At 39.0% G+C, this 23,938-nt stretch overlaps 1 protein-coding gene across 1 annotated transcript in view; it reads right to left on the reverse strand.

Moving 5' to 3' along the window:
* The window catches only part of LOC116273024 (dymeclin-like), a 68,521-nt gene that overhangs the window by 26,280 nt on the left and 18,303 nt on the right, over positions 1 to 23,938 (reverse strand). Inside the window, exons 4-5 of the mRNA XM_031661968.1 lie at positions 14,984 to 15,097; positions 13,566 to 13,660 (exon numbers count right to left, since the gene is read on the reverse strand). Of these exons, the coding sequence (XP_031517828.1) occupies positions 13,566 to 13,660; positions 14,984 to 15,097 (209 nt within the window). The remainder of the gene's footprint in view (positions 1 to 13,565; positions 13,661 to 14,983; positions 15,098 to 23,938) is intronic.

A 23,938-nucleotide genomic window follows, 5' to 3' on the forward strand; every position in this document is an offset into this window, starting at 1 on the left:
AATACAAAAAAAATTAGCTGAGCGTGGTGGTGTGCGCCTCTAGTCCCAGCTACTCGGGAGGCTGAGGCATGAGAATCGCTTGAAACCAGGAGGCAGAGGTTGCGCTGAGTGGGAAGCGCCACTGCACTCTAGCCTGTCTGACAGAGTGAGACTCCATCTCAAAAAATAATAATAACAATAAAAATACATAAAGTAATCTGAGTATTTCGATCATCTGATAACTGTAATATACATTGAAAAATAAAGTTTCCTAAGAAAACAAATTAAAATTGGATGAAGGTCAGCTTGACACACAGCCTCTAGATGGGTTTTATTTTAATACAAAGTTTATTTTCATCCCCTTGTGGGAGTCAAGTTAGATGAAGGAAGTTTTGCGTCTTCTGTACGTCACTGAAAGGGAAGTATATCCTAAAACGTCAAGTTATACCTAGGGTTTCTAAAGGAAGCCTAGGGAAGGGCCAAGAGCCAGATGGACAGAGAAAAGAGCTGCCTCCTCGCTAATTTAAAAGAGGAGACCTGCTCATCTTCCAAGATATAACTCAAGCATCAATCATCTCACTGGTAAGGCTTTTGTGATATTCAGGTGAGCGGGCTGCCTTCTCCTGTGTCCCACTTTCATCACAGTAAAAAGCAGAGCCTGCTAGATGATAAGCTCTCTGAAGGCAGCACGAGTCTATGGTGTGAATTGCCAGTGACTGGAGATGTCTAACACATGGTAGCCACACAGAAAATATCTGATAAATGATTACATGTCCCCTAAATACCTACTCTTGTTTAAAATACTCCATGAACAAATCATTATTAGGGTTGGGCGTGGTGGCTCACGCTTGTAATATGAGCACTTTGGGAGGCCGAGAAGGGTGGATCACTTGAGGCCAGGAGTTCGAGATCAGCCTGGCCAACATGGTAAATCCCTGTCTCCACTAAAAATGTAAAAATTATCAAGGTGTGGTGGTATATGCCTGCAATCCCAGCTACTTGTGAAGCTGAGGCATGAGAATCACTTGAACCTGGGAGGTGGAGGTTGCAGTGGGCTGAGATCGTGCCACTGCACTCCAGCCTGGGTGACAAAGCAAGACTCTGTTTCAAAAAAAAAAAAAGGGAAAAAAAGAAATCATTGCTAGAACCAGTCTCTCTAGTTTATCAGAGGACATACTTAGAATCTCAGTAATTCATTTAACACTGAGTGATCCTAAATTGGAAATTCATAATATGAAGGTCTTTGATTGGTTTATGTACTAAGATACAATTATTATATCAATATCAGGCAGTAAGTTTTGACAGAGTTGTATATACTTCTGAATTTCCAGGACTAATGGGTCCATGAAAGTTTATTCAGTAAATAATAGACAAATGCTCTCATGCTTCAATATGATCTTCAAGTTTGAATAAAGCAGGCATATTTTAGATTTTTTTTTTTTAAATAATTAACAGGAGTGTCACATTGGGTTCCTACAGTAATTTTTCTTAACCAGTGGACCTCAAACCCAGAAGGCCTCACAGATCTTTTAAACCAGGATTCCTAAGAAGGCAAAAGTTTTGCCATCAACTAATTTCTCTCCTACTTGTTTAGAAGGTATTCGCTATGTATGACTATCTCCTTGAAAGAACTGGGGAAATCCCCACTCATCTGGTTCTCCGTTGGACTTGATTTTCTCATGAACTCTGATTGGGAAAAGCTGCTTAGACTATCTATCACAGGGTATCTGGGAACCCACTGTTCACCCTCAAATCTTTTCAGTCAGTAACTACTGAAAGATAGTCAATGGGTTTTTAAAAACATGTCAACAGGGGGATCACATGTTTAGAAAGGTTGGCAACAACTGCCCCCAAGTAAAGTGTTATATTAAATGACCAAGTACACAAATTACTTGTTTTTAATTTAAAACTTCACTTACAAGAAGCACTGGCAAAGGAAGGTGGTGCAGTATTATAGACAGAGCACAGGTGCAGGTTTAAATACCAATGTGGTCATTGTCTATAGACAAGTTACTTCTCTGAGATTTCGTTTCTTCATTATAAAATATAAATAATACTCATATTATTGGATAACACAAATAACCAATTGCATAGGATCCAGTATGTGTGTGACAGATACCAGCTTCGCAGAAGAAGAAGAAAAAAAACCAAAAACAAGGTAGTCTATACGCACACTGGTTCCTCCTTACCTATAGCCAGTAGATTTTAACCATGTGTTTTAGCTCAATTCAAGTATCAGAATTTCATCATTCGTTCAAATACCTACTGGGCCATCGTGAACAAGCCATGGTGCTGTGAGCCCTCTAACAAGGAAGATCTTTTTCCTTTGATAATTACTGGGTGACTGCTGCGGGAAGTCAGGGACCCCTAACGGAGGGACCGGCTGAAGCCGTGGCAGAAGAACATAAATTGTGAAGATTTCATGGACATTTGTCAGTTCCCAAAATTAATACTTTTATAATTTCTTATGCCTGTCTTTACTGCAATCTCTGAACATAAATTGTGAAGATTTCATGGACACTTCTCACTTCCCCAATCAATACTTTTATAATTTCTTATGCATGTCTTACTTTAATCTCTTAATCCCGTCATCTCCGTAAGCTGAGGATGTATGTCACCTCAGGACCCTGTGATGACTGCATTAACTGTACAAATTGTTTGCAAAACGTGTGTTTGAACAATATGAAATCAGTGCATCTGTAAAAAGAACAGAACAACAGCGATTTTCAGGGAACAAGGAAAGATAACCATAAGGTCTGACTGCCTGCAGGGTCAGGCAGAATAGAGCCACATTTTTCTTCTTGCAGAAAGCGAGTAGGAGAAATATTGCTGAATTTTCTTCCCAGAAAGGAACAACCCTGGGGAAGGTATGCATTCCAGGGGGTAGGTCTACAGACGCTGCTCTGGGAATGTCTGTCTTATGCGGTTGAGATAAGGACTGAAATATGCCCTGGTCTCCTGCAGTGCCCTCAGGCTTACTAGGATTGGGAAATTCCAGCCTGTAAATTCTAGTCAGACTGGTTCTCTGCTTTTGAACCCTGTTTCCTGTTAAGATGTTTATCAAGACAACGTGTGCACAGTGAGACACAGACCCTCTCAGTTATTCTAATTTTGCCTTTGCCTTGTGATCTTTTATTGCCCTACCTTAATGAAACAGTGACAGGTTTTTCCAGTGGCAACAGAAATTCCTAACTAGGTAAGGAGTGTTGGGAGACAATTCCCCACTCTCTCATGTTTTGCACATCTTAAAAGCAGAGGCATTAGTAGCCTTCTGCTCTGGGCTATCTCTGCATGGATGCTTGTAGAGTGAACAGACTTGGAAGACAGAGATAGTGTCTCTCTCTAGAGCAGCGAGTAGTTTGATATCAAATATATTAAAGATGTCTCCCTTCAAAGCAAAGGTTGGGCAGGTGTGCTTGAAGGCTATTATAAAAGACTAGGGATTCCCAAGCTCTGGGTTCCTCTCCTGTACTGCAACCCACTGCACTTGCAGGTGTCACCTGGCCCTTGTCATGTTGCCCTGTGGGTATGGGAACCACACAAGAAAAGAGTATTCTGGCTCCTACTACTGCTATGACTAATAATTTACAATAAAAACATATAATAAAAGGACAATAACACACTCTCCTTTGTCTCTGACCCAGGAGTCTTAAGTGTCCTACCAGAATCTACAAAACCGTAGCAGGTAAATTTGTTAGCTTGAAAGTAGGTAAAAATCTTACAAACTTCATAAAAATAAACAGGCTTATGGAGGTTTAATAATTGATGGCTAAGAGAACAAAGTATGAACCACACCCAGTTACCTCTGTAACATCATGGTGACATTCAATAAAGCTCTATGGAAGTTATTTTAAAGTTTAATTTGCTATGTGGCAATTTTGTCCACAAAGGTCTTTACTTATAAGAAATAAAAAATCTGATAAACATATGACATGCTTCTTTAAAGCTGACATTTTGAATGTGCCAGCAGTCTAAACTGAAATTAAACCAATTATGAAGTTTTCATGTGTCCCATCAAGTCTGCCAAGATACCCTGTTGTACAATACTAGCAATTTTTTGAAGAGGCAACAATTTTCTACTGGAAACTTATAAATTTTCAGAGAGGAGCTGCCTAATGTTCTCAGTGTAACTCCTTAAGAAAGGACTAAACTAAAAAAGCAAACCAAGCCAGATTTCCCTGAAAAAATTAGCTGCCTTCAAAGTACCACTGGCTGTAGGAAATACAGGAAGCCAGATTTTCAAGACAAACATTCCTCCTTCCTTTCCTGGCTACTGCTATGCCAAGATCAAACAAGGATCAGCAAAGACCAAAGGAATGAAGAAACTGGAACCTTTTTATTGCCTGGGCATTGGGCAAGAGCAAGCTAATTCTATCTTTTAAAAATGAAATCATATACATTTAAGAGAAGTATTTCCACCGCAAGCCATTGCTCAGATCTCCTACCAATCTACAATAAAACAATTATTAAAAACTTCTATGTTCAATAAAATCTTCATCATCTTTGTTAGAAAAATATTTGGGGAATATAGGCAATTCGAAAATCCATTGGGCAGGGAATCAGAATCTAGCAATGTTAGCAGGTTAGCAGAGACCAATAAATTATTTTGTAGAGATGTTATCCAGATTTATTTTTAGATTCAAAATATCTCAAAAATGTGATAATACTATAATAGAGAAAATAGAGATGCAAGACTTTACAAGCCATCATTAACTCTTACATCACTCAAATGAAGTAGGTATCATACCTCATTCAAGAGATGAAAAAAAAGTTAAATAACTTAGCAAGGTTTTGAAAACAGAACTGAACTATTCATTACAACTCTTACTATCAGATAATTCCCTCCCTAAAGAAATAATTTCTTGACTACAGTGCTAACAATAATATGAGGTTAAAATAAAATCAAAATTTTAAAAAATAAAACTAACTATAACACTTAATTTCTAGATACAACAAATGGCATTCGTCTGCAATAAAAACATAAGATCTCTCAAATTAAAGAGGACTTCAGCAGTGGTAGGCATTCATAAGTATTTATTAAATTAAAAATAAAATTTAATATCAAGGATTAGATATAAAAAATATTATTGTCTCAGGCTAAAAGACACACAGTTCTTATCCTCTTTTCCAGGATAATTTCCACATACCATGTATTGTAATACCTGAACACATCCATACCTGCCTCAAACATGTCAGTTCTAAAAAATGGAAAAGACCTTCCTGTCTTTGCTACTATAACTTTAGGTACTTAGCTAGATTGGGAGGCAGGTGGAATCAGGGCTGGGGGAAAGCAAATTGCATGACCACCAAGGACACGGCTACCTTAGATTGCAGAGAACTGTCTGTTCCAGATAAATCCCAGGAGTGTGGATCCATGGTCCCATGGTGAGTGAGTCACTCTCAGAAGGAGTATTCTGCCATTCTTGGAGTGAGCCAGGCTTTTGATCTGGACAAACCTGGGCCAGCCACTTACCAGCTGTGAAGAGTCAATACCCTTGACTGTCTAAACCTCCAGACTTCAACTAGCCTTAAATGTAACACAAGAGAGATAAGTGTTGAGACACTGAGGATGGCAGGTATAAATTTATCATTAAATGGACTTTTTAAAAAATAAGGCAATATTTCTAAAATATCATAACCATATATTATATTACATATTTGAACTGTGCATGTGTGTGTGTGTAATATAAATTCATCCCAACAAACAGGTCAATTTGCTTATTAATATTCCCCTTTACATTTGAGGAAAAAAAAAACCCATGAAAACTTAATTCAGTGGGAACAGAAGTGAGGAAGCCTGTTGGGGTAAGTTAATGTTAAATAATTATTTAAATGAAGGCTGGCGGCAAATTGTCTTTCTTTCTTTAATTCCATGAGCCTGAATGGTCTAAAGTATCTTATTTGCCCAAAATAGAGGAGCTGACCACAGAGTTCAACAATCAACTTGTGTTTTGTAGTCTTCAAAAAAATGCTGGGTGATTAAAATATGTGTCATCACATGTGCAGGGCAGGAAAAGGCAGCTCACATAAAATGCCAGCTTGAGACTACATGGAAGTTACACAACCATACACTTGAAATCTGAAGTGTATACACTCACTCCTGATGGCTGTGAGAAAAAGTGAAAGCATAAGTCATGGATTTGAGAATTTTAAAATTCTTAAATTGCATGATTAAATTTTATCAGAAATAACTGTATTGCTCTCATAAAATTGTTTTAATTAAAACCTAATCTATATTTTGTATTACTTTATTCTCAAGAGGTGTGAAAACCCAGAAAGCTTTCAACAGTGTGTGGCACTGTCTAAAGCATCTTATGGACACTAGATCATCAACTTCACTAGTTTCAAGCGGCAGCAGATATCTGCAAAACATAGCCAGATGCTAATCAACTTGCACGAAGTCTCAGAATAGTGGGTGCCAGAACTAAGTTTAAATTCCAGATGCCAGCCCATCTTCTAAGAATCAGTCACTAAGCATTTATTAAAAGTCTATTGTGTGCCTACAGAGAGCGACTCTCTGTAAAGTAATGCAAAGAAATATAAAATAAGTCTTTTATCTCCAGTAATTATTACTCTGCTTAAGCAACAGGACTTGCAACTCCAGACCAGGCCAGTATGTCATAAGCACCTACACTGGACAGGTCAAGACTTGGAAGTTCTATCTTTCCCACACCTACTTCTAAAAGAAGCCAGGTAACCACAGCCAGATCTTCTAACATGTAACTTTCTCCTTTCCCAGGGCTTTCCTTCCTCTCTAGCCCCAGTAACTAGCCCCTAGGCCAGAAACTGACAGTGATCCATGGTCTGCTATGAAGAGATGAATAGGGCCAAATGGGTTCTTTCTCTTTGTAATCTGAAGAATGGGGAATATGAAACAACTATGTTAGCAGCAACCTGGTCCAAATAAAAGGCCTAAGAGCTGAACTAGGGAGGCCTCAGCAAGTTGAAGAAGCCACTGCAGGTTCAAGATAAAAGACACGGAATAAAGGGGTGGGAATCTGGTTGAAAAAGAAAAATCTACAGAAAAAAAGAGGTGATACAAAGAACCGCCTCAACTTTTTTCTAGTTCCAGACCACATTTATCCAGATTCAGCGGTATAGCTGTGAAAGAGCAAGGAACTGTAATGATTCAGGAAAGCAGAAGCAGTGGGTACATGGCAAATGGCAACTGAAGATGAAGGGCAAAGGGCAGGGCCCAGACTGTCACTTTAAGAAAGGGTTGCTCAGCCTTGACAGTACTGCCATTCTGGGTTGGGTAATGCTTTCTTGTGGGGACTGTCGTGTGTACTGTAGAATGTTTAGCAACATCTCTGGCCTCTACCCACTAGATGTCAGTAGCAACCTCTTTCCCAGTTCCGGCAACAACAACAAAATCTCCACGTATTGTCAAATGTTCCCTGGGGGGCGAAATCACCCCAGTGAAGAGCACAGGTCAGATTTTTAACCTGATAACAATAGGAAGCCATTTAATGTTTTTAAGCAAAGGAAGCAATAAGATGAGATTTGCTTTTCCAATGAATACAGCAGTGTGCAGGGGTGAGTAGGGAGGCAAAAAGACCCAGTTAGACTACTGGCATAGTGTGGGTGAAGACGATACACATGTGAACCAAGACAGCAGCCATGGAGAAAGGGAAGAGCATACACATGCAAATTACAATGGCAGAGTTAGGTAGAACTTCAGGGTCCAGTAAGAATTTGAGAGAAAGGCAGAAAAGTTACAGAATTGGCTTGGCAATTTGGGTGACGGTGGTGAGCGCCATTACCTAGGATAGGGGATTTAAAAGGAAGAGCAGGTTTGAAAATGAGTTCAGTTTTAAACATAATGAAAGTCTGAAGTAAGCATGGAATACCCAGGTAGTGAACCTAGTGGAGTTGGTGCTTAGCCAGCTAAAGCTTACTCGGGGCAAATTATGTGCGAGGCCCTTTACAAATGTCAATGCACTTCATTCTCACCATAATCCTTTGAGATAGCAGCTACTGCCACTCTCATCTTACAGATGGGAAACTGCTGCACAGCGAAGGTGAAGAACATCATCGCCAAGGTTCCACAGGTAGTAAAGTTCTGGAGCTGAAATCTCAAACCCTGGCAGTCTGGCTCCAGAGGCTATGTGCTTATCCTCTACATTGTACCGTCTGCCAGTACAGTGAAGGAGAAAGATCTAGATTATGAATTTAGACTTGGGTGGTGTTTTAGTCAGTTCTCACACTGCTATAAAGAACTGCCTGAGGCTTGCGCAGTGTCTTACACCTGTAATCCCAGCACTTTGGGAGGCTAAGGTGGGCAGATCACTTGAGGCCAGGAGTTCAAGACCAGCTTGGCCAACATGGTGAAACCCCATCTCTACTAAAAATACAAAAATTAGCCAGGCATGGTGGCAAGCACCTACCTGTAATCCCAGCTACTTGGGAGGCTGAGGCAGAAGAATTGCTTGAACCTGGGAGGCGGAGGTTGCAGTGAGCTGAGATTGTACCACTGTACTCCAGCCTGGCCAACAGAGTGAGACTTGTCTCAAAAAGAAAAAAAGAACTGCATGAGACTGGGTAATTTATAAAGTTAAGAGGTTTCATTGACTCACAGTTCAGCACAGCTGGGGAGACCTCAGGAAACTTACAATCATGGCAGAAGGTGAAGGAGAAGCACAGCACCTTCTCCACAAAGTGGCAGGGAGAAGAGTGGCACAGCCAAGGGAGAAGAGCCCCTTATAAAACCATCAGATCTTGTGAGACTCACTATCACGAGAACAGCATGGGGGAAATTGCCCCCATGATTCAATTACCTCCACCTGTTCTCTCCCTTCACATGTGGGGATTATGGGGATTACAACTCAAGATGAGATTTTGGGTAGGGACACAAAGCCTAACCATATCAAGAGATTTTCAGTATACAAATGACAGTATGTAAAGTCATTGACATATATGTGATCTCCCAGAGAAAATGTGTAAAGACAGAAGAAAACAAGACAGAATGAGATACTAGAGGAAACTACCTGTTAAGCAAACGGTGAAGGAGAAGCCAGAGGAAACAGCCAGTGGAGGGACATGAAAGACAATAAGGGACAGTCTTAAGGGCTGGAAGTAAATGATATCTTTCTAACCCAGAGCAATCCCTTGCATATAATCTGCTCTTTATAAATGTCTTGAAATTGAATAACCTCATAATCCTAAATAAAGAACACAGCAAATATGCAATTTACAGCACATCCAAAAGACTTACAAATCGAGCAAAACTCAAATTAGATCTGTGATTCTCCTAGAACACCAAGAGTCTGTAGAAGATACACTGTCATTAAATATGAGCAACAGCCTAGGCACTGTAAAAAATAATTTCTTACATTTATGTCCAGCTAAGGAGGCTTTTCAAAGCTTTATCCACATCCTTTCATAGCAATGTAACATGTTATCTGTTTTGCATTTTGTTGAAGATAATGTGAAATACTGACTCTTCTAAGTTTTGCGACTGGCAAATATCAAATTGTGTAGTCTTTTTCTAAAAGAGGATTTAGGAATCATGTATATGAAAACTGCTTACTTCTCACTTGAAGCAGTTACTAGAGAGTCTGGTGAATTCTGAGTTGTACTGCTGTAATACCTTCTGGGTATCTAAACAGTTTTTGTTATGCATCCCTTATCATACATTTCTATACCCTAAACACAAATATTTAGTAGAAAATGAGTTCCCTCAAAGTACAAAAAAGCTGGCCCCCATTTCCAGCTCAAGACAATTGTTTTCTCAGGAAATACATAATGATTTCCTGGCCAAAACTCAAAGTGTTTTCTAAACTTTAATGTAGATACAAATCATCCAGGGATCTTGTTAAAAAGAAGACTGATCCAGTAGGTCAAAAGCCACACCTACACTCTATATTTCCAACAAGCTCCCTCCTGCGTGACACGACGCTCTGGTCCACGCCAGCTACTCAAATGTGGTCCTTGAACAAGAAAAGTGTTGGCAGCATGTGGGAGCTGGGTAGAACTACACTTCCCTCAGTGTGACAAACAGACCATGATACTATCATCTGCTCAAAGAGGTGACTCAAAAAGTTTACCTTAAATTCTTTTCTTCAAAATCCACTTATAAACTCATTTAATCATACTTTATTTTTTTGTTGTTGTTATTAAGAAAAGACCTTCTTTTCTCTCCATTCCTTTCGATTATTCTAAACTGTGAGTCCCACCCTTAAGCCCCGCCACAGTAATGGCCCCAGCTGTTCCTTTCAGGCTTCTCACCTGTAATCCCAATACAGGTCCACAGCATGCCAGTTCCATGAAATTGGTTATTTTCTATATATAAATCATGCTGTCTCACCATACCCCCTCTTCTTTTGCTTCAGTTTGTTGTAGCTGATGATTGGTGTATCAGGCCAGTCTATCTATCACGTCATCTTTCTCTAGCCACCCTGCCTAATCTTTCAACGAGAAGCGTTCTCACCATTCTTGGAACCAGCCATTCACCCCCTCCATAGCAATTTTTATTTCATTATAATATTAAGGTATAATAATATATATTTCATAGAACATTCTGCTATATAAAGGATCCTTGTATCATATATATACGAAGATTGGTCCTGGTCTTACTCCTCCTACTGAATTGCAAGCTTCTTGAGGGCAGGAATCTTTATTATTTATTTTGATACTTCTTGCATTGCTTAACATAGTTCCTTACTCATATTATGCTAACTAAAAATCTATTAAAATGAAGTAAAGCACTGCTCATTATTGATGATCACAATCTAAATATTCTCAGATCACAAATCTAAACTATGTTTCTTATTTCTTCAAATATGATTGGTTTATTTTCTACTTTTGTCATCACAGATTAAAACTTGAGCACAGTGTTTTAATATACATTTTTCCCAACTAGAAATTTTTTTGCATCTCAAAAATATTTAATCGTACTTAATGTATTTTATCAGAACTTAAATTCTCAACCAGCTAATTTGGCTTTTTTTTTGAGACAGAATTTAGCTCTGTTGCCCAGGCTAGAGTGCAGTGGCATGATCTTGGCTCACTGCAAGCTCTGCCTGCCGGGTTCACGCCATTCTCCTGCCTCAGCCTCCTGAGTAGCTGGGACTACAGGCGCCCACCACCACACCTGGCTACTTTTTTGTATTTTTAGTAGAGACGGGGTTTCACCGTGTTAGCCAGGATGGTCTCGATCTCCTGACCTTGTGATCCACCCGCCTCGGCCTCCCAAAGTGCTGGGATTACAGGCGTGAGCCACCGCGCCCGGCCAATTTGGCATTTTCATATCAAACAAGCTAAATGTTCATTTGTCATTTGAGAAAAGTTAATTGTGTAATGAAATCTTCATGAAACCGTTATAAAACTGCACATAAACAGAAAAACAGCCTACAAAGCAGCACAGAAATCATTAACTCTGTTACGGTGAAATAAAGCATGGTGACAAAGGTTAACTCCTGGAAACTAAAGGCTCTTCAGAATACCTGAAAAACTCCAAGGTAGGAGGAGACTGCTATGTTTACTTTAAATAGTGAAGTTCACATTAGTCCAATGTCAGCCAACTAGATGATCTCTAAAGTACAAACCCAAAAAATAATCTAATGGAATGTATTACGACTAGACATAAATTAAATAGTGAGTCAATGCAAAATATCCTCTACTAAATTCCGAAGATAAACAGACAACTTAATTTTCAGTAACTTAAAAATGAGCCCAGGTCAATCAATGCCTAAACAATGAACAGAATGTGAGATCAGCGCTTAAAAGTGATACGCTGTTGGGATCACCACCAATGACTGCTAAACAAAACTGAATGGTCAAAACCACATGACCAGGCTGAGGCAGGAGGATCCCTTGAACCCAGGAGTTTGAGCTTTCCGTGAGCTATGGTTGCTCCATTGCACTCCAGCCTGCTTGACAGAGTGAAACCCTGTCTCTTAAAAAAACAAGAAAAGACCAGGCGCAGTGGCTCATGCCTGTAATCCCAGCACTTTGGGAGTCTGAGGTGGGCGGATCACGAGGTTAGCAGTTTGAGACCAGCCTGACCAACATGGTGAAACCCTGTCTCTACTAAAAATACAAAAATTAGCCAGGCGTGGTGTCGTGTGCCTGTAATCCCAGCTACTCAGAAGGCTGAGGCAGGAGAATCACTTGAACCTGGGAGGCGGAGGTCGCAGCGAGCCGAGATCACGTCACTGCACTCCAGCCTGGGTGATAGAGTGAGACCCTGTCTGAAAAAAAAAAAAAAAAAGAAGAAGAAGAAGAAGAGGAAGAGGAAGAGGAAGAGGAAGAAGAAGAAGAAAAACCCTGCATTGCCCCACAAGTAAAAATTAAAGGAAACAATATGACTTCACTGAGGTTCTATTTGAGAGCTACTTGGACAATATCGAACATCCTACAAGAAGTCAAAAAAGTACCCCCATATATTAAAAAGTCCTGCAATGATATTCACTCATGACTGGTTAGTTAGCTTTCCTACCCTTAAAAGTCATGTCTTTACATGGTGAAACCCCGTCTCTACTAAAAATACAAAAAAAAAAAAAAAAATTAGCCAGGTGTGGTGGCGGGCACCTGTAGTCCCAGCTACTCGGGAGGCTGAGGCAGGAGAATGACGTGAACCCAGGAGATGGAACTTGCAGTGAGCTGAGATCGCACCACTGCACTCCAGCCTAAAAGACAGAGCGAGACTCCATCAAAAAAAAAAAAAAAAAAGAAAAAAAAAAGTCATGTCTTTGGCAATGGGTGGGGAAGAGACAAGGGTTTCTGGCTGACAGAATAATGGCTCCCTCAAAAATGTTCACCTCCTAATCCCCTGGACTTATGAATGTTACCTTACATGGCAAAAGGGACCTTATGATTATGATTCTGGCTTTGAGATGGGAAGATAATCCTGGATCAGGAAGGGTCCAGGAAATCACGAGAGTCCTCAGTGTGGAAGAGGGAACCACAGAAGAGGTCAGAGTGATGAGGTATGAGAAGGACTCAACAATCTACTGTTGCTGGCTTTGATAACAGAGGAAGGGGCCATGAGCCAAGGAATGCAGGCAGCCTCCAACCACTAGAAGAGGCATGGAAACAGATTCTCCTTTACAGCCTACAGACAGAAATGCAGCTCTGTTTCAGTTTTAGCCTAGTGAGACCCACGGTGGAGTTCTAAACTAGAGAATTTTAAAATGACTAATTTGTGCTTTCAGCCACTAATTTTTGGTAATTTGTTATGGCAACAATAGGAAACTAATACACGGGTGAACTGCTATAAAAATTTTCTAAAATGCACACAGATAAATCCTTAAAAGTATATTGTGATGCTCTATAAAATGCTCATCAAATACATTCATATTTAATTTACATTACTAAGAAATATACCTGCTCCTCTAAAAAACTAACATTACACTTAAAATTACATTTTAAAAAGATTGAACGTAAATAAAATTAACTTTGATCAAAAAGTTAGGTTAGAAAACAAAACAGAACAAGGTGTTTTTAACAAAACAAGAAGGTGATAAAAATTAAGTAGAAAAATGTGATAGTCCTCACAGGTAACATTTAAAATGGAACCACCATAGTATCCATCTTAATAGCTCAACTGGAAGCAAATCAGTATTTCTTTTAAAGTTCATATTTACCTGATGATCCTCTGGGCAGCATACTGATGGAGAGAACGAAACTGTGCCGACATATTTGCTAAAGCTGCCAAACAATTCGTGTGAAGGTACTTGTCCTGTGAGGAAACAGCAAGTGTAAAACATACAATCAAGTCTTCTCCATATTTTAACCAAGGTTAACTATTAATAGAAGCAAATGTAAACTCAGTTGTCACTGATTTTAGAAAGTTCAGATCCACAATCTCTTTTTTCTAATTCCTAAATCCATAAAGCACGGAAAATTCAAAGTTTTTTTCACAACACAAAAAATGACAATGTTTCTGATGGTCTTCATTATTCCCTCCATGGTGAATATTGAAATATTTTGCTACAGAAATATAATGTCTAAGTACAGCATGCTACTTAAGGCCCTAATGGTTACATACAGTAGAGTATATAAACTATAATTATCTTTCTAAAATCCAAAAACTTCTGCTTTCTAAAACATAGCTGGCTCCTAGGGTTTCAGATAAAAACATGAATGTGTATCTGCAACAGCCCCACAGGGGAAAATAACTGAAAATGGGCTGGGAGCAGGGGCTCACGCCTATGGATCACTTCAGGACAGGAGTTCAAAACCAATTCAAGACCAGTCTGGGCAACATAGCGAGACTTTGGCTATTAAAAAAAAAAATTAGCCAGGTGTGGTGGCATATGCCTGTGGTCCTAGCTCTTCAGGAGGCTGAGGCAGGAGGATCACTTAAGCCCAGGGGTTGGAGGTTACAATGAGTTATGATTGTGCCACTGCACTCCAGTGCAGCCTAGGCTGAAGTGCAGTGGCACAATCACAGCTCAAAAATAAATAAATAAATAAATAAATAAATAAATAAATAAATAAAATACCATTTCTCTCAGTTATGAATTCTGTACACTGCTTCTCTTTAACAATATATTTCTATTAACCAGAACTGTAATTTGCTCCCAGGTACTGTGAATAGAATCCAGCAGAAAGTTTTCTTTTACTCTTTAAAATATTCTCTTTTCTCTTTTTCTTTTACTCTTTAAAATACTCTCTCTCTTCTATTTCTTTCTCATTTAATTTATACTTTCTTGTGCTCATTTCTTGTGCTCATTTTCTTGTCCTCTTGTGCTTTGTTATTTGCTGATATTAAAAAAGGCAAATCAGTGTTACTGGCCAAATAAAGACATACAATAGCTTTTATCTAAATGTTTTGCATTGCTTGTTTTCTATTTCATGTAAATATCTCCAATCATACAATCCATTAAATATTAAGACCTTATGTTACATTAGGATCATGTAATACAGTGACTATACAGTGACCTGTATTTTCTACCATATGTCATGAGAATTTTAGCACCCTAAAAATTGGGATTGCTTTAAACTATCGTCTTAATTGTACTGTATGCAAAAAAGATAGAACAGCAGTTGGAATACTTACTCTTGTCCTAGTCATGTTGTATTGAATGGTTCTTATTACGACCAGGATCAGGAGACTCCCCAAGGAGATTTCAGTTAAAACTCGTTCTGAATACCAAGTAATATTTTTTAGTATCTGTAATGGGGAAGAAAAGTTTAAGTAAAAAATGACTGCTTTACAGACAAAAGGATTACTCCATGTCCACAATTTTTGATAAACCATGACTTTGCTCTGAAGGTGAGTTAAGCAGCAGAGAGAGGCCACGAATGCAAATGATTCCAGATTTTCAAGGAGAGATGCTCCAGTGCTCTGCCATGGCTATGGAGAGTAGGCAGCTCTGGTGCACACCTCCGGGCCGAAGTAAGCAAGAACTATTTTCTAAGTTAAGACATTTCCACTGCAGATTTGTAAGCTGGCGATGAGAGAGAGAGAGAGAGAGAGGCAGGCAGGCAGACAGACAGGTACAAACACTGGGCAGTACAGCAGCCAAATCTGGGCTGCCCCAAAGAAAGAGGTAAATGGGGGAAAAAACGACAATAAAAAAACCCCAATGGGCTCAGCCGAGCACTCGAACTCCCTAATGTTCTCTTCCATTAAGGTTACTCCTGCATCCTTTCTCCGTGACTCAAGGAAAGTCACTGTGCCATATTATTCTTTACCTATGCACGAAAAAGGAAGAGACTGCTGGGCTGATTCTTGCCCTCTCCCTTAAGAAGAGGCACACATCCACAGAGTACAGCAGACTCCCCACCACTCACAAATGCAGAGGGGGGATCCCACAACCTTGCAAAACAAGTTAGTCTAGACTTGTGTTTATAAGTACAGATGAACAACCAAACCACTAAGTGAAGACATTCGACCTAAGAGAGTGATATGCTGAACCTACTCAAGACTCTTCTAATTAACCAGTGCACATAAAATACAAAGGACAGAACACATTAAATACCATGATGATACATAATCAGCTAAAGACAAATGCAGGGAATCCTACTAAACAAATAACCCAGTTTCTTCAACAAATAAGGGGTAAAATAAGCTGGGATAGGGAGAGAGTGCTATAGATTTCTGAGTCTTAATAACTAAATGCAGTAGACGTTGGTATCTGATTCAAACAAATCAACTCTAGAAGACATTTTAAAGATAATTAGAGATAATAAATTGTTAGGAAGAATTTAAACATTATTGTTGATTTTGTTGAATGTACATTTTTATTTATTTATTTATTTTTATTTATTTATTTATTTATTTTTTGAGATGGAGTCTCACTCTGTCACCCAGGCTGAAGTGCAGTGGCGTGATCTCGGCTCACTGCAAGCTCTGCCTCCTGGGTTCACGCCATTCTCTCGCCTCAGCCTCCCCAAGTAGCTGGGACTACAGGTGCTCGCCACCACGCCTGGCTAATTTTTTGTATTTTTTTAGTAGAGACGGGGTTTCACCGTGTTAGCCAGGATGGTCTCGATCTCCTGACCTCGTGATCTGCCTGCCTCGGCCTCCCAAAGTGCTGGGATTACTGGCATGCGCCACCTCACCTGGCTGGTATGATACATTTTTTAAAGTCCACACTTATTGAAAGAACATACTAAAATATTTACACATGAAATTATATGGAAGATTTGTTTTTAAAAATAGAAATCAAAATGTAAAAGGTGGTGAGGGTAAAGCGGGTAGATGAAATAAGAACACGAGTGTTAATAATGACTACATGAAGATCCATGCTACTATTTTCTCCAATTATGTTTAAGTTTCATAGTGTTCATAATAAAAAGTTTATCAAGTAAATAAATAAATAATAAACTATGAAACTGAACAGGCAGAGAGAAGAGACCTCTAATTAAACAGAGAGGATTTAGGAAGCTGGAATTTTTTTTAAAAAATTCTAATTAGTATATTTAGTGAGATTTGACAAAATATTGCATCCATAAAATAAGAAGAGACTGCTATGAAAAGAGAAAATCACAGAACAAAGAAAAGTTGCTTAAGATTAAAATGGCAGCTGGGCAGTGTCTGACGCCTGTAATTCCAGCACTTTGGGAGGCCAAGGTCAGGAGTTTGAGACCAGCCTGGCCCAATGATGACTCTCTAAGAATACAAAAAATTAGCCGGGTGTGGTAGTGCATGCCTACAGTCCCAGCTACTCTGGAGGTGGAGGAACAAGAATCGCCTGAACCTACGATGTGGAGGTTGCAGTGAACCAAGATGTCACCACTGCACTCCAGCCTAGGCGCAGCAGAGTGAGCACTACGGAGAATTAAATTTGTGATGTGAAGGACCAAACTGAGAAGTTCTCCACAGATACTATAAGAGAAAAGTGCAGACGTCATAGGCACTTAAAAATTCCAGAAGAAACAAACTAGAAGAAAAACAGAACAATCAGTAATATGAGAAAATTTCTTTGAGAGGAAAAGAAAAACATCCAACATTCCAAGAAAAAATCATGAAAAACAATCAAAACATTCTTGCAAGATTAATGAATTCGCAGTATATGAGAAAGTTCCACTGGCTTCCAGACAGAAGAAACATGTTATCACCAATGGAAAGAGAAGGAAACTAACGTTAGAGTTCCCATTTTGAACACTACACATCTGAAGGACACCAGAACAATGTCTCAAGATTTTTGAGGGAAGACATTATGATTCTAGAATTCTACATCTTGAGAAACTACCACGTAAGTCTGTTGCAAAATAAACCCAGCATGAACCACCCATGTACCATATCGGGAAGAAAAAAAAAAAACCACCACAACACATGTAAGTATTTAGCTGCCCCTTCTCACCATAGTAACAGCAGGACAAATCCAGGAGAATTCAAGAGAAGGAGAATATGGAACACAAACAAGAACAAACACAACAGTCATCCATGACATCAGGAAAACAGAATTAAGTCTAAATAATATGGTTGTACCTTAGTTTTTCTAAAAGGGGATTAAAATAGATCATTCTCTAGCAAGTATAGGGAGAACAGAAACAGATAAAAAGAATAAAAACACAAAGGAATACCACACTCAATTTCATGTCAATATGTTTGAAAGTACAACTATATACAGGTGCATTCCCCACACATATTTTCACTCATTCAACTCTCTGGCCCCACATCACCTAGCATCCCCCATTACAAACAAGCCCACCCTGACTGCATTCTCCACTCAGAGGCTGGCACATAACAAATACTCACTACATGGTGGTTAAATATTATTCAGAATTGAAAAGTAAAAAATATAAAAGTTTGGCTGGGCACGATGGCTCACGCCTGTAATTCCAGCACTTTGGAAGGCCAAGGTGGATGGATCACCTGAGGTCAGTAATTTGAGACCAGCCTGACCAACATGGTGAAACCCTGTCTCTACTAAAAATTAGCCAGGCGAGGTGGTGTGCGCCTGTAATCCCAGCTGCTTGGTAGGCTGAGGCAGGAGAGTCGCTTGAACTAGGGAGGCAGAGGTTGCAGTGACTGCACTCCAGCCTGGACGACAGAGCAAGACTCTTTCTCAAAAATAAATTCCATAAGTTATATATGATAGAGTATTACACAATAACATCACATAATATCAACTGTTTTAAAAAATTAAATATGTATAGGAAAGTACAAAAAAATTGACATCTATACGCCCACATTTCACATTACCAACTGTTAATTTTTTTTTTTTTTTTTGAGATGGAGTCTTGCTCTGTTGCCCAGACTGGAGTGCAGTGGTGCAATCTTGGCTCACTGCAAGCTCCGCCTCCTGGGTTCACGCCATTCTCCTGCCTCAGCCTCCTGAGCAGCTGGGACTACAGGTGCCCGCCACCACGCCCGGCTAATTTTTGTATTTTTAGTAGAGACGGGGTTTCACTGTGTTAGCCAGGATGGTCTCAATCTCTTGACCTCGTGATCCACCCACCTCAGCCTCCCAAAGCAACTGTTAATATTTTTTAATATATAAATCTCATTTTATTCCCCTATGAAGGAACAAACACTATCTTGAGTTTAGTATGTATCCTCTAGACCATTTCAATTACTTTATCTGCATATATACATATATGTGTATACATATATATGTAAAAAATCAAAACCAGCATTCCTTTGTGTGTTTTCTAGTACACATAAATAGTACCATACATAATGTATTAGAATGAATGGTGTTTCCCCAAATCTATGTCATTCAAAACCTGTGAATGTGACCTTATATGGATAGAGAGTCTTTGAAAATATAATCAAGATGAGACTGCATTAGATTAATGTGGACTCTAGGTCAGTATGACTGCTGGTGATTTTAAGATGAGGAAGACAGACACAGAGACAGATACCTCCTGAGAGAAGGATGTGATGACAGTAGCAGAGACAGGAGTGATGTAGCTGGCAAGCCAAGTATTGCCTGTGATCACCAGAAGCTAGGATGACACCAGAAAGGGTCTTTCCCTAGAGCCTTCAGAGAGAGCATGGCCCCACTGACACCTTGACTTTGGACTTTCAGGCTACAGAAGACAATACATTTCTGTTGTTAGGAGTCACCTAGCTGTGGTACTCAGACAACTCTGGAACATACCAAGTATCTTTCATTTATATCAGCAGTACTCAGTAACTGTGGTGGTCAGGTACAGTAGCTCTAAGAAACTAACACACATCTGGTTTGTTTGCATCTTACTTTTTTCACTCAGTATGTTTCTGTAACTCTCCTATATTGACACATATAAGAAGAATATTCACCAGGTATGCCTATCTGATAGTACTAGTTCTTTTTTTAAAATGGAATACTCAATACTAGTTAGTAAATAGCTGTTGTTGCAAGCCACTCCCCCAGGTAATATACAGCAGAGAACAAAGGACTATAGTCCACATCCATTCTTACTGGCTGGTGTTGGTGCCATCCACACTAGTTAAATCATTTGAATGTCACCTCTATATCTAAGTCTACTTCATTCCTTGTAACCACTCTAGAGTACTATACTAGAAAGTCACATTTTTAAAAAAAATCCATTCCTCTATTAATGGAAATTTAGGTTATTTACAGTTGTTTTCCTATTTAAAACAATGTTACAATTCAGATCACTATCCTAAATCTTACTATATGAAAGTCAGAAAAAAAGAAAGAATTACTTACTCTCCATATTCTTACTATCCGGACTTTTACCTAAGTTCAGGAATTACACAGATTTTGAAAGCAAAAATACCTGCACATGACTTCATAAGTACATCTGTGAGAATTTACTAGGAAGGAGAATTGCCAAATCATTGAATATCTTCTTTTAAAAATAAATGTATAGGCCGGGCGTGGTGGCTCACACCTGTAATCCTAGCACTTTGGGAGGTTGAGGTGGGTGGATCACGAGGTCAGGAGTTCAAGACCAGCATGGCCAAGATGGTGAAATCCTGTCTCTACCAAAAATAAAAAAATTAGCCAGGCTTGGTGGCAGGTGCCTGTAATCCCAGCTACTTGGGAGGCTGAGGCAGAGAACTGCTTGAACCTGGGAGGTAGAGGTTGCAGTGAGCCGAGATCGCGCCACTGCACTCTAGTGTGGGCAACAGAGCTAGACTCCATCACAAAAAACAAAAACAAAAACAAAAAGTATAGTTACCATTAACTGTGTTAACACACTAAAAAGCACAGAGCAGCACTGTCCAACATAGTGGCACTAGCCACAAGTGGATATTTAAATTAAAATTTAATAGAAGTAAAATCGATTCCTCAGCCATACTAGCTACATTTCAAGTGTGAGCATACTGCACAGTACAGTCATAGAAGACTTCTATGAGGATAGAAAGTTTGATTGATTAGCCTGGTATAGAGACCACCACTGTATCCATCACCTAGATTTATCAAATGTTAGTATTCTTGCTTCTAAAGTACCTGAAGCCTCCTCATTGTTCTACACTGATAACCTGCCTCCCTAGAGGCAGCCACTATCCCGAAATTGGATAGGCTTTTTTTTTTTTTTTTTTGAGTTTTATTATTATCAATACATGTAGCTCTATGCATTCATTCTAGCTGCTTTACAATATTTCATTTACATTATCTGCTCTCCCAATACTACAATGAAAATTCTTTCAAATATGTTCTCGTGATCTATGAAGCTCTTCCTAAAACATAACCTTGAAATGGAATTTCTGAGAGGTGTAGTATTTATTTCTGTATATAATTTGAGGAATTTGAGAGGACAAATTCCTCTCTAAAGTGGTTCTACCAATTTGTACTACCACTACCAGCATATGAGAGTCCCTTTTCTCTATATCCTCACCAATTCTTTTTTCTTTCATCAACCTCACAGTAACAAAAACATCACCAACTCTTGATATATCAGATTTTGTCGTTTTTGCTACTCTGACAGGCACAGAATATTTCAGTTGCTTTAATTGGCACAATCCTGATGAAGCATCAGGTTGAACGATGATTACTGTTCAGGGTCTCTATTCTGTTTTTCTATTATTTTACCCATTTTTCTATCCAATACTTTGTGTTAGGTATAAGCAAGTCCATGCTTGACAAGAAGAGGGCTAGAAAAGAGAAAAAATACCAAAAGGAATAAATGTGTCATATCTCTAGGCATGGAAATAGGTAGAAATTGTGAAATCACAATTTTAAAGTTTTGCCTTAGAAGAGCAGTACATTGAACAAATAGACTAGAGCCCAAACTTAATATCCTCAAAGTCTACCACACCTCTATAATCTGGAGAAGAGAATAAAAGCACATGACTTATCTGGCAAGTTAAAACTAGGAGCTAAACTAAAAAAGTGACGGTTAAAATTCATTTAACCGTTACCACAGGTATGAGAGGCGGTACATGCTCATTAAATGCTTACTGAATTAGTAGTACCAAATATACTAATCCTAGGCCTATGTGGGAGTGAACAAAGTATATACAGTCCTTAAACAATCTCACCAAACAATATATGTGCAGGCCGGGCATGGTGGCTCACTCCTGTCATCCCAGCACTTTGGGAGGCCGAGGCAGGCAGATCACGAGGTCAGGAGATCGAGACCATCCTGGCTAACACGGTGAAACCCCGTCTCTACTAAAAAAATACAAAAAATTAGCCAGGCGTGGTGGCAGGCACCTGTAGTCCCAGCTACTTGGGAGGCTGAGGTGGGAGAATGGCGTGAATCCGGGAGGCGGAGCTTGCAGTGAGCCCAGATCATGCCACTGCACTTCAGCCTGGGCGACAGAGCGAGACTCAATCTCAAAATAAAAAGAAAAAAAACAATATATATGCTGTAAATTACAGGCTGTCCCATGTTAACATGTGGTAAAAAAACAATGCTTCTATGAGCCCAAGCACACAGTCTTAGGTGTACTGGGGTCCATGACGGATGATAAGGGAGAAAACCCTAGAGCAGGGTCAAGAAGAACATGCCTGACTGAATCCTGCCTTACCTTGTAGCAGTCCCTTGGAAAAACTGACAAAATCCTGAAAATTCTGATGAAAATCCCCAAATCTAGAGAGAGAAACAAGTTTGGTAGGTTTATTTATTTGTTTCTTCTTCCAACTAAATAGTGGAAAGACGTGTGGGAGAGAAAATGAAAACCTTCAGACATTTTCAAACATGAGAAGGTGAATAAAATATGCCACAGAAATATTCTGTGAAGAAAATAATTGCAAACAAAAGCCAGACATATACAAGATGAATAAAAACAAAGAACTCAGGAACACAGAAACTAAACTATGGTAAAAGGGTTGATGGTAGACCACACATTCAATAAAATCAGTATTAGGCAATTTTGGCAATTTGAGTTACAAAACAGAATGGAAATGTTGTAAGTTTTGAATAATCTAAAAAAATAATTAGCCAGGAGTGGTGGCACTTGCCTGTAATCCCAGCTACTTGGGAGGCTGAGGCACGAGAATTGCATAAACCTGCGAAGCGGCGGTTGCAGTGACCCAAAATTACGCCACTGCACTCTGGCCTGGGCAATAGAGTGAGACTGTCTCAAAAAAAATTTTTACAAAATTAAATAATTAAACTAACAAAAAATTGGAAGAAAGAGATGAAAAGAAGTGTGGAATTAATAATGTTCTCATGTTTCTCATTAAGAAATACACTGATTCTCTCTACAGCTGCAACATGGATTTAAAATAACTAAACAATGATTCTAACATCTTATCTTTCCAAAATCTCTTTTCTTCACCATATACGAATATTTAAAAATATATTGTATAATGAAGGTCTGGTGTGGTGGCTCACGCCTGTAATCACAAAACTTTGGGAGGCTGAGATAGGCAAATCATTTGAGCCCAGGAGTTAGAGACCAGCCTGGGCAACATGGCGAAACCCATCTCCACAGAAACAAAAATTTGCTGGGCATGGTGGCATGCACCTGCAGTCCCAGCTACTCAGGAGGCTGAGGTAGGAAGATCACCTGAGCCCAGAAAGTCGAGGCTACAGTGAACAGTGATTGCAGCACTGCACTCTAGCATGGGGGCAAGAGTGAGACCCTGTCTCAACTTAAATAAAAAGAAGAAAATTTTCTGAAAATGATGTTCACCCAATGTTAATAGTTCTAATTTCTAGTAAATGAATGAGTATGATCATTTACACTAAAACAGTATAATAATTTGTCTTAAGCTAAGGTATTCACATCTTAGGTGGCAGTGATAAAGTTTGACTTTAATGTATTTTCAAATTCTTAAAAATAATTACTGTTAAATACATTTTTTTATTTCTAGCATTACTCTCCTGTGCTTCCTATTGTCCAAAGTCTGAAAACCATTTTCATACATTTTGCTTACAGTGGAAAAGCAGAAGAATATAAAATCAAAGGTCTAAGCTTCTACCTTAAGAAACGTTGGAAGAAAAAAAAAAAGCAAATTGAGGCTCAAGTAAGCAGTAGAAAATAAATAATAAAGAGCATAAGTAATTAAAATAGAAAACAAAAAATGGAGGAAAAAAATCAATAGAATCAAAGTTAGTTCTTTAAAGTTTTTTTAACTTTTTAAAAAAGTTAGAAAGATAAAGAAGAGAATAGACACATCAGCATGAAGACTGAGGGGTAATCTCTCTGGCTAGT

This window comes from Papio anubis, unplaced genomic scaffold, assembly GCF_008728515.1.
Source record: "Papio anubis isolate 15944 unplaced genomic scaffold, Panubis1.0 scaffold317, whole genome shotgun sequence".
Taxonomy (NCBI): Eukaryota; Metazoa; Chordata; class Mammalia; order Primates; family Cercopithecidae; genus Papio; species Papio anubis.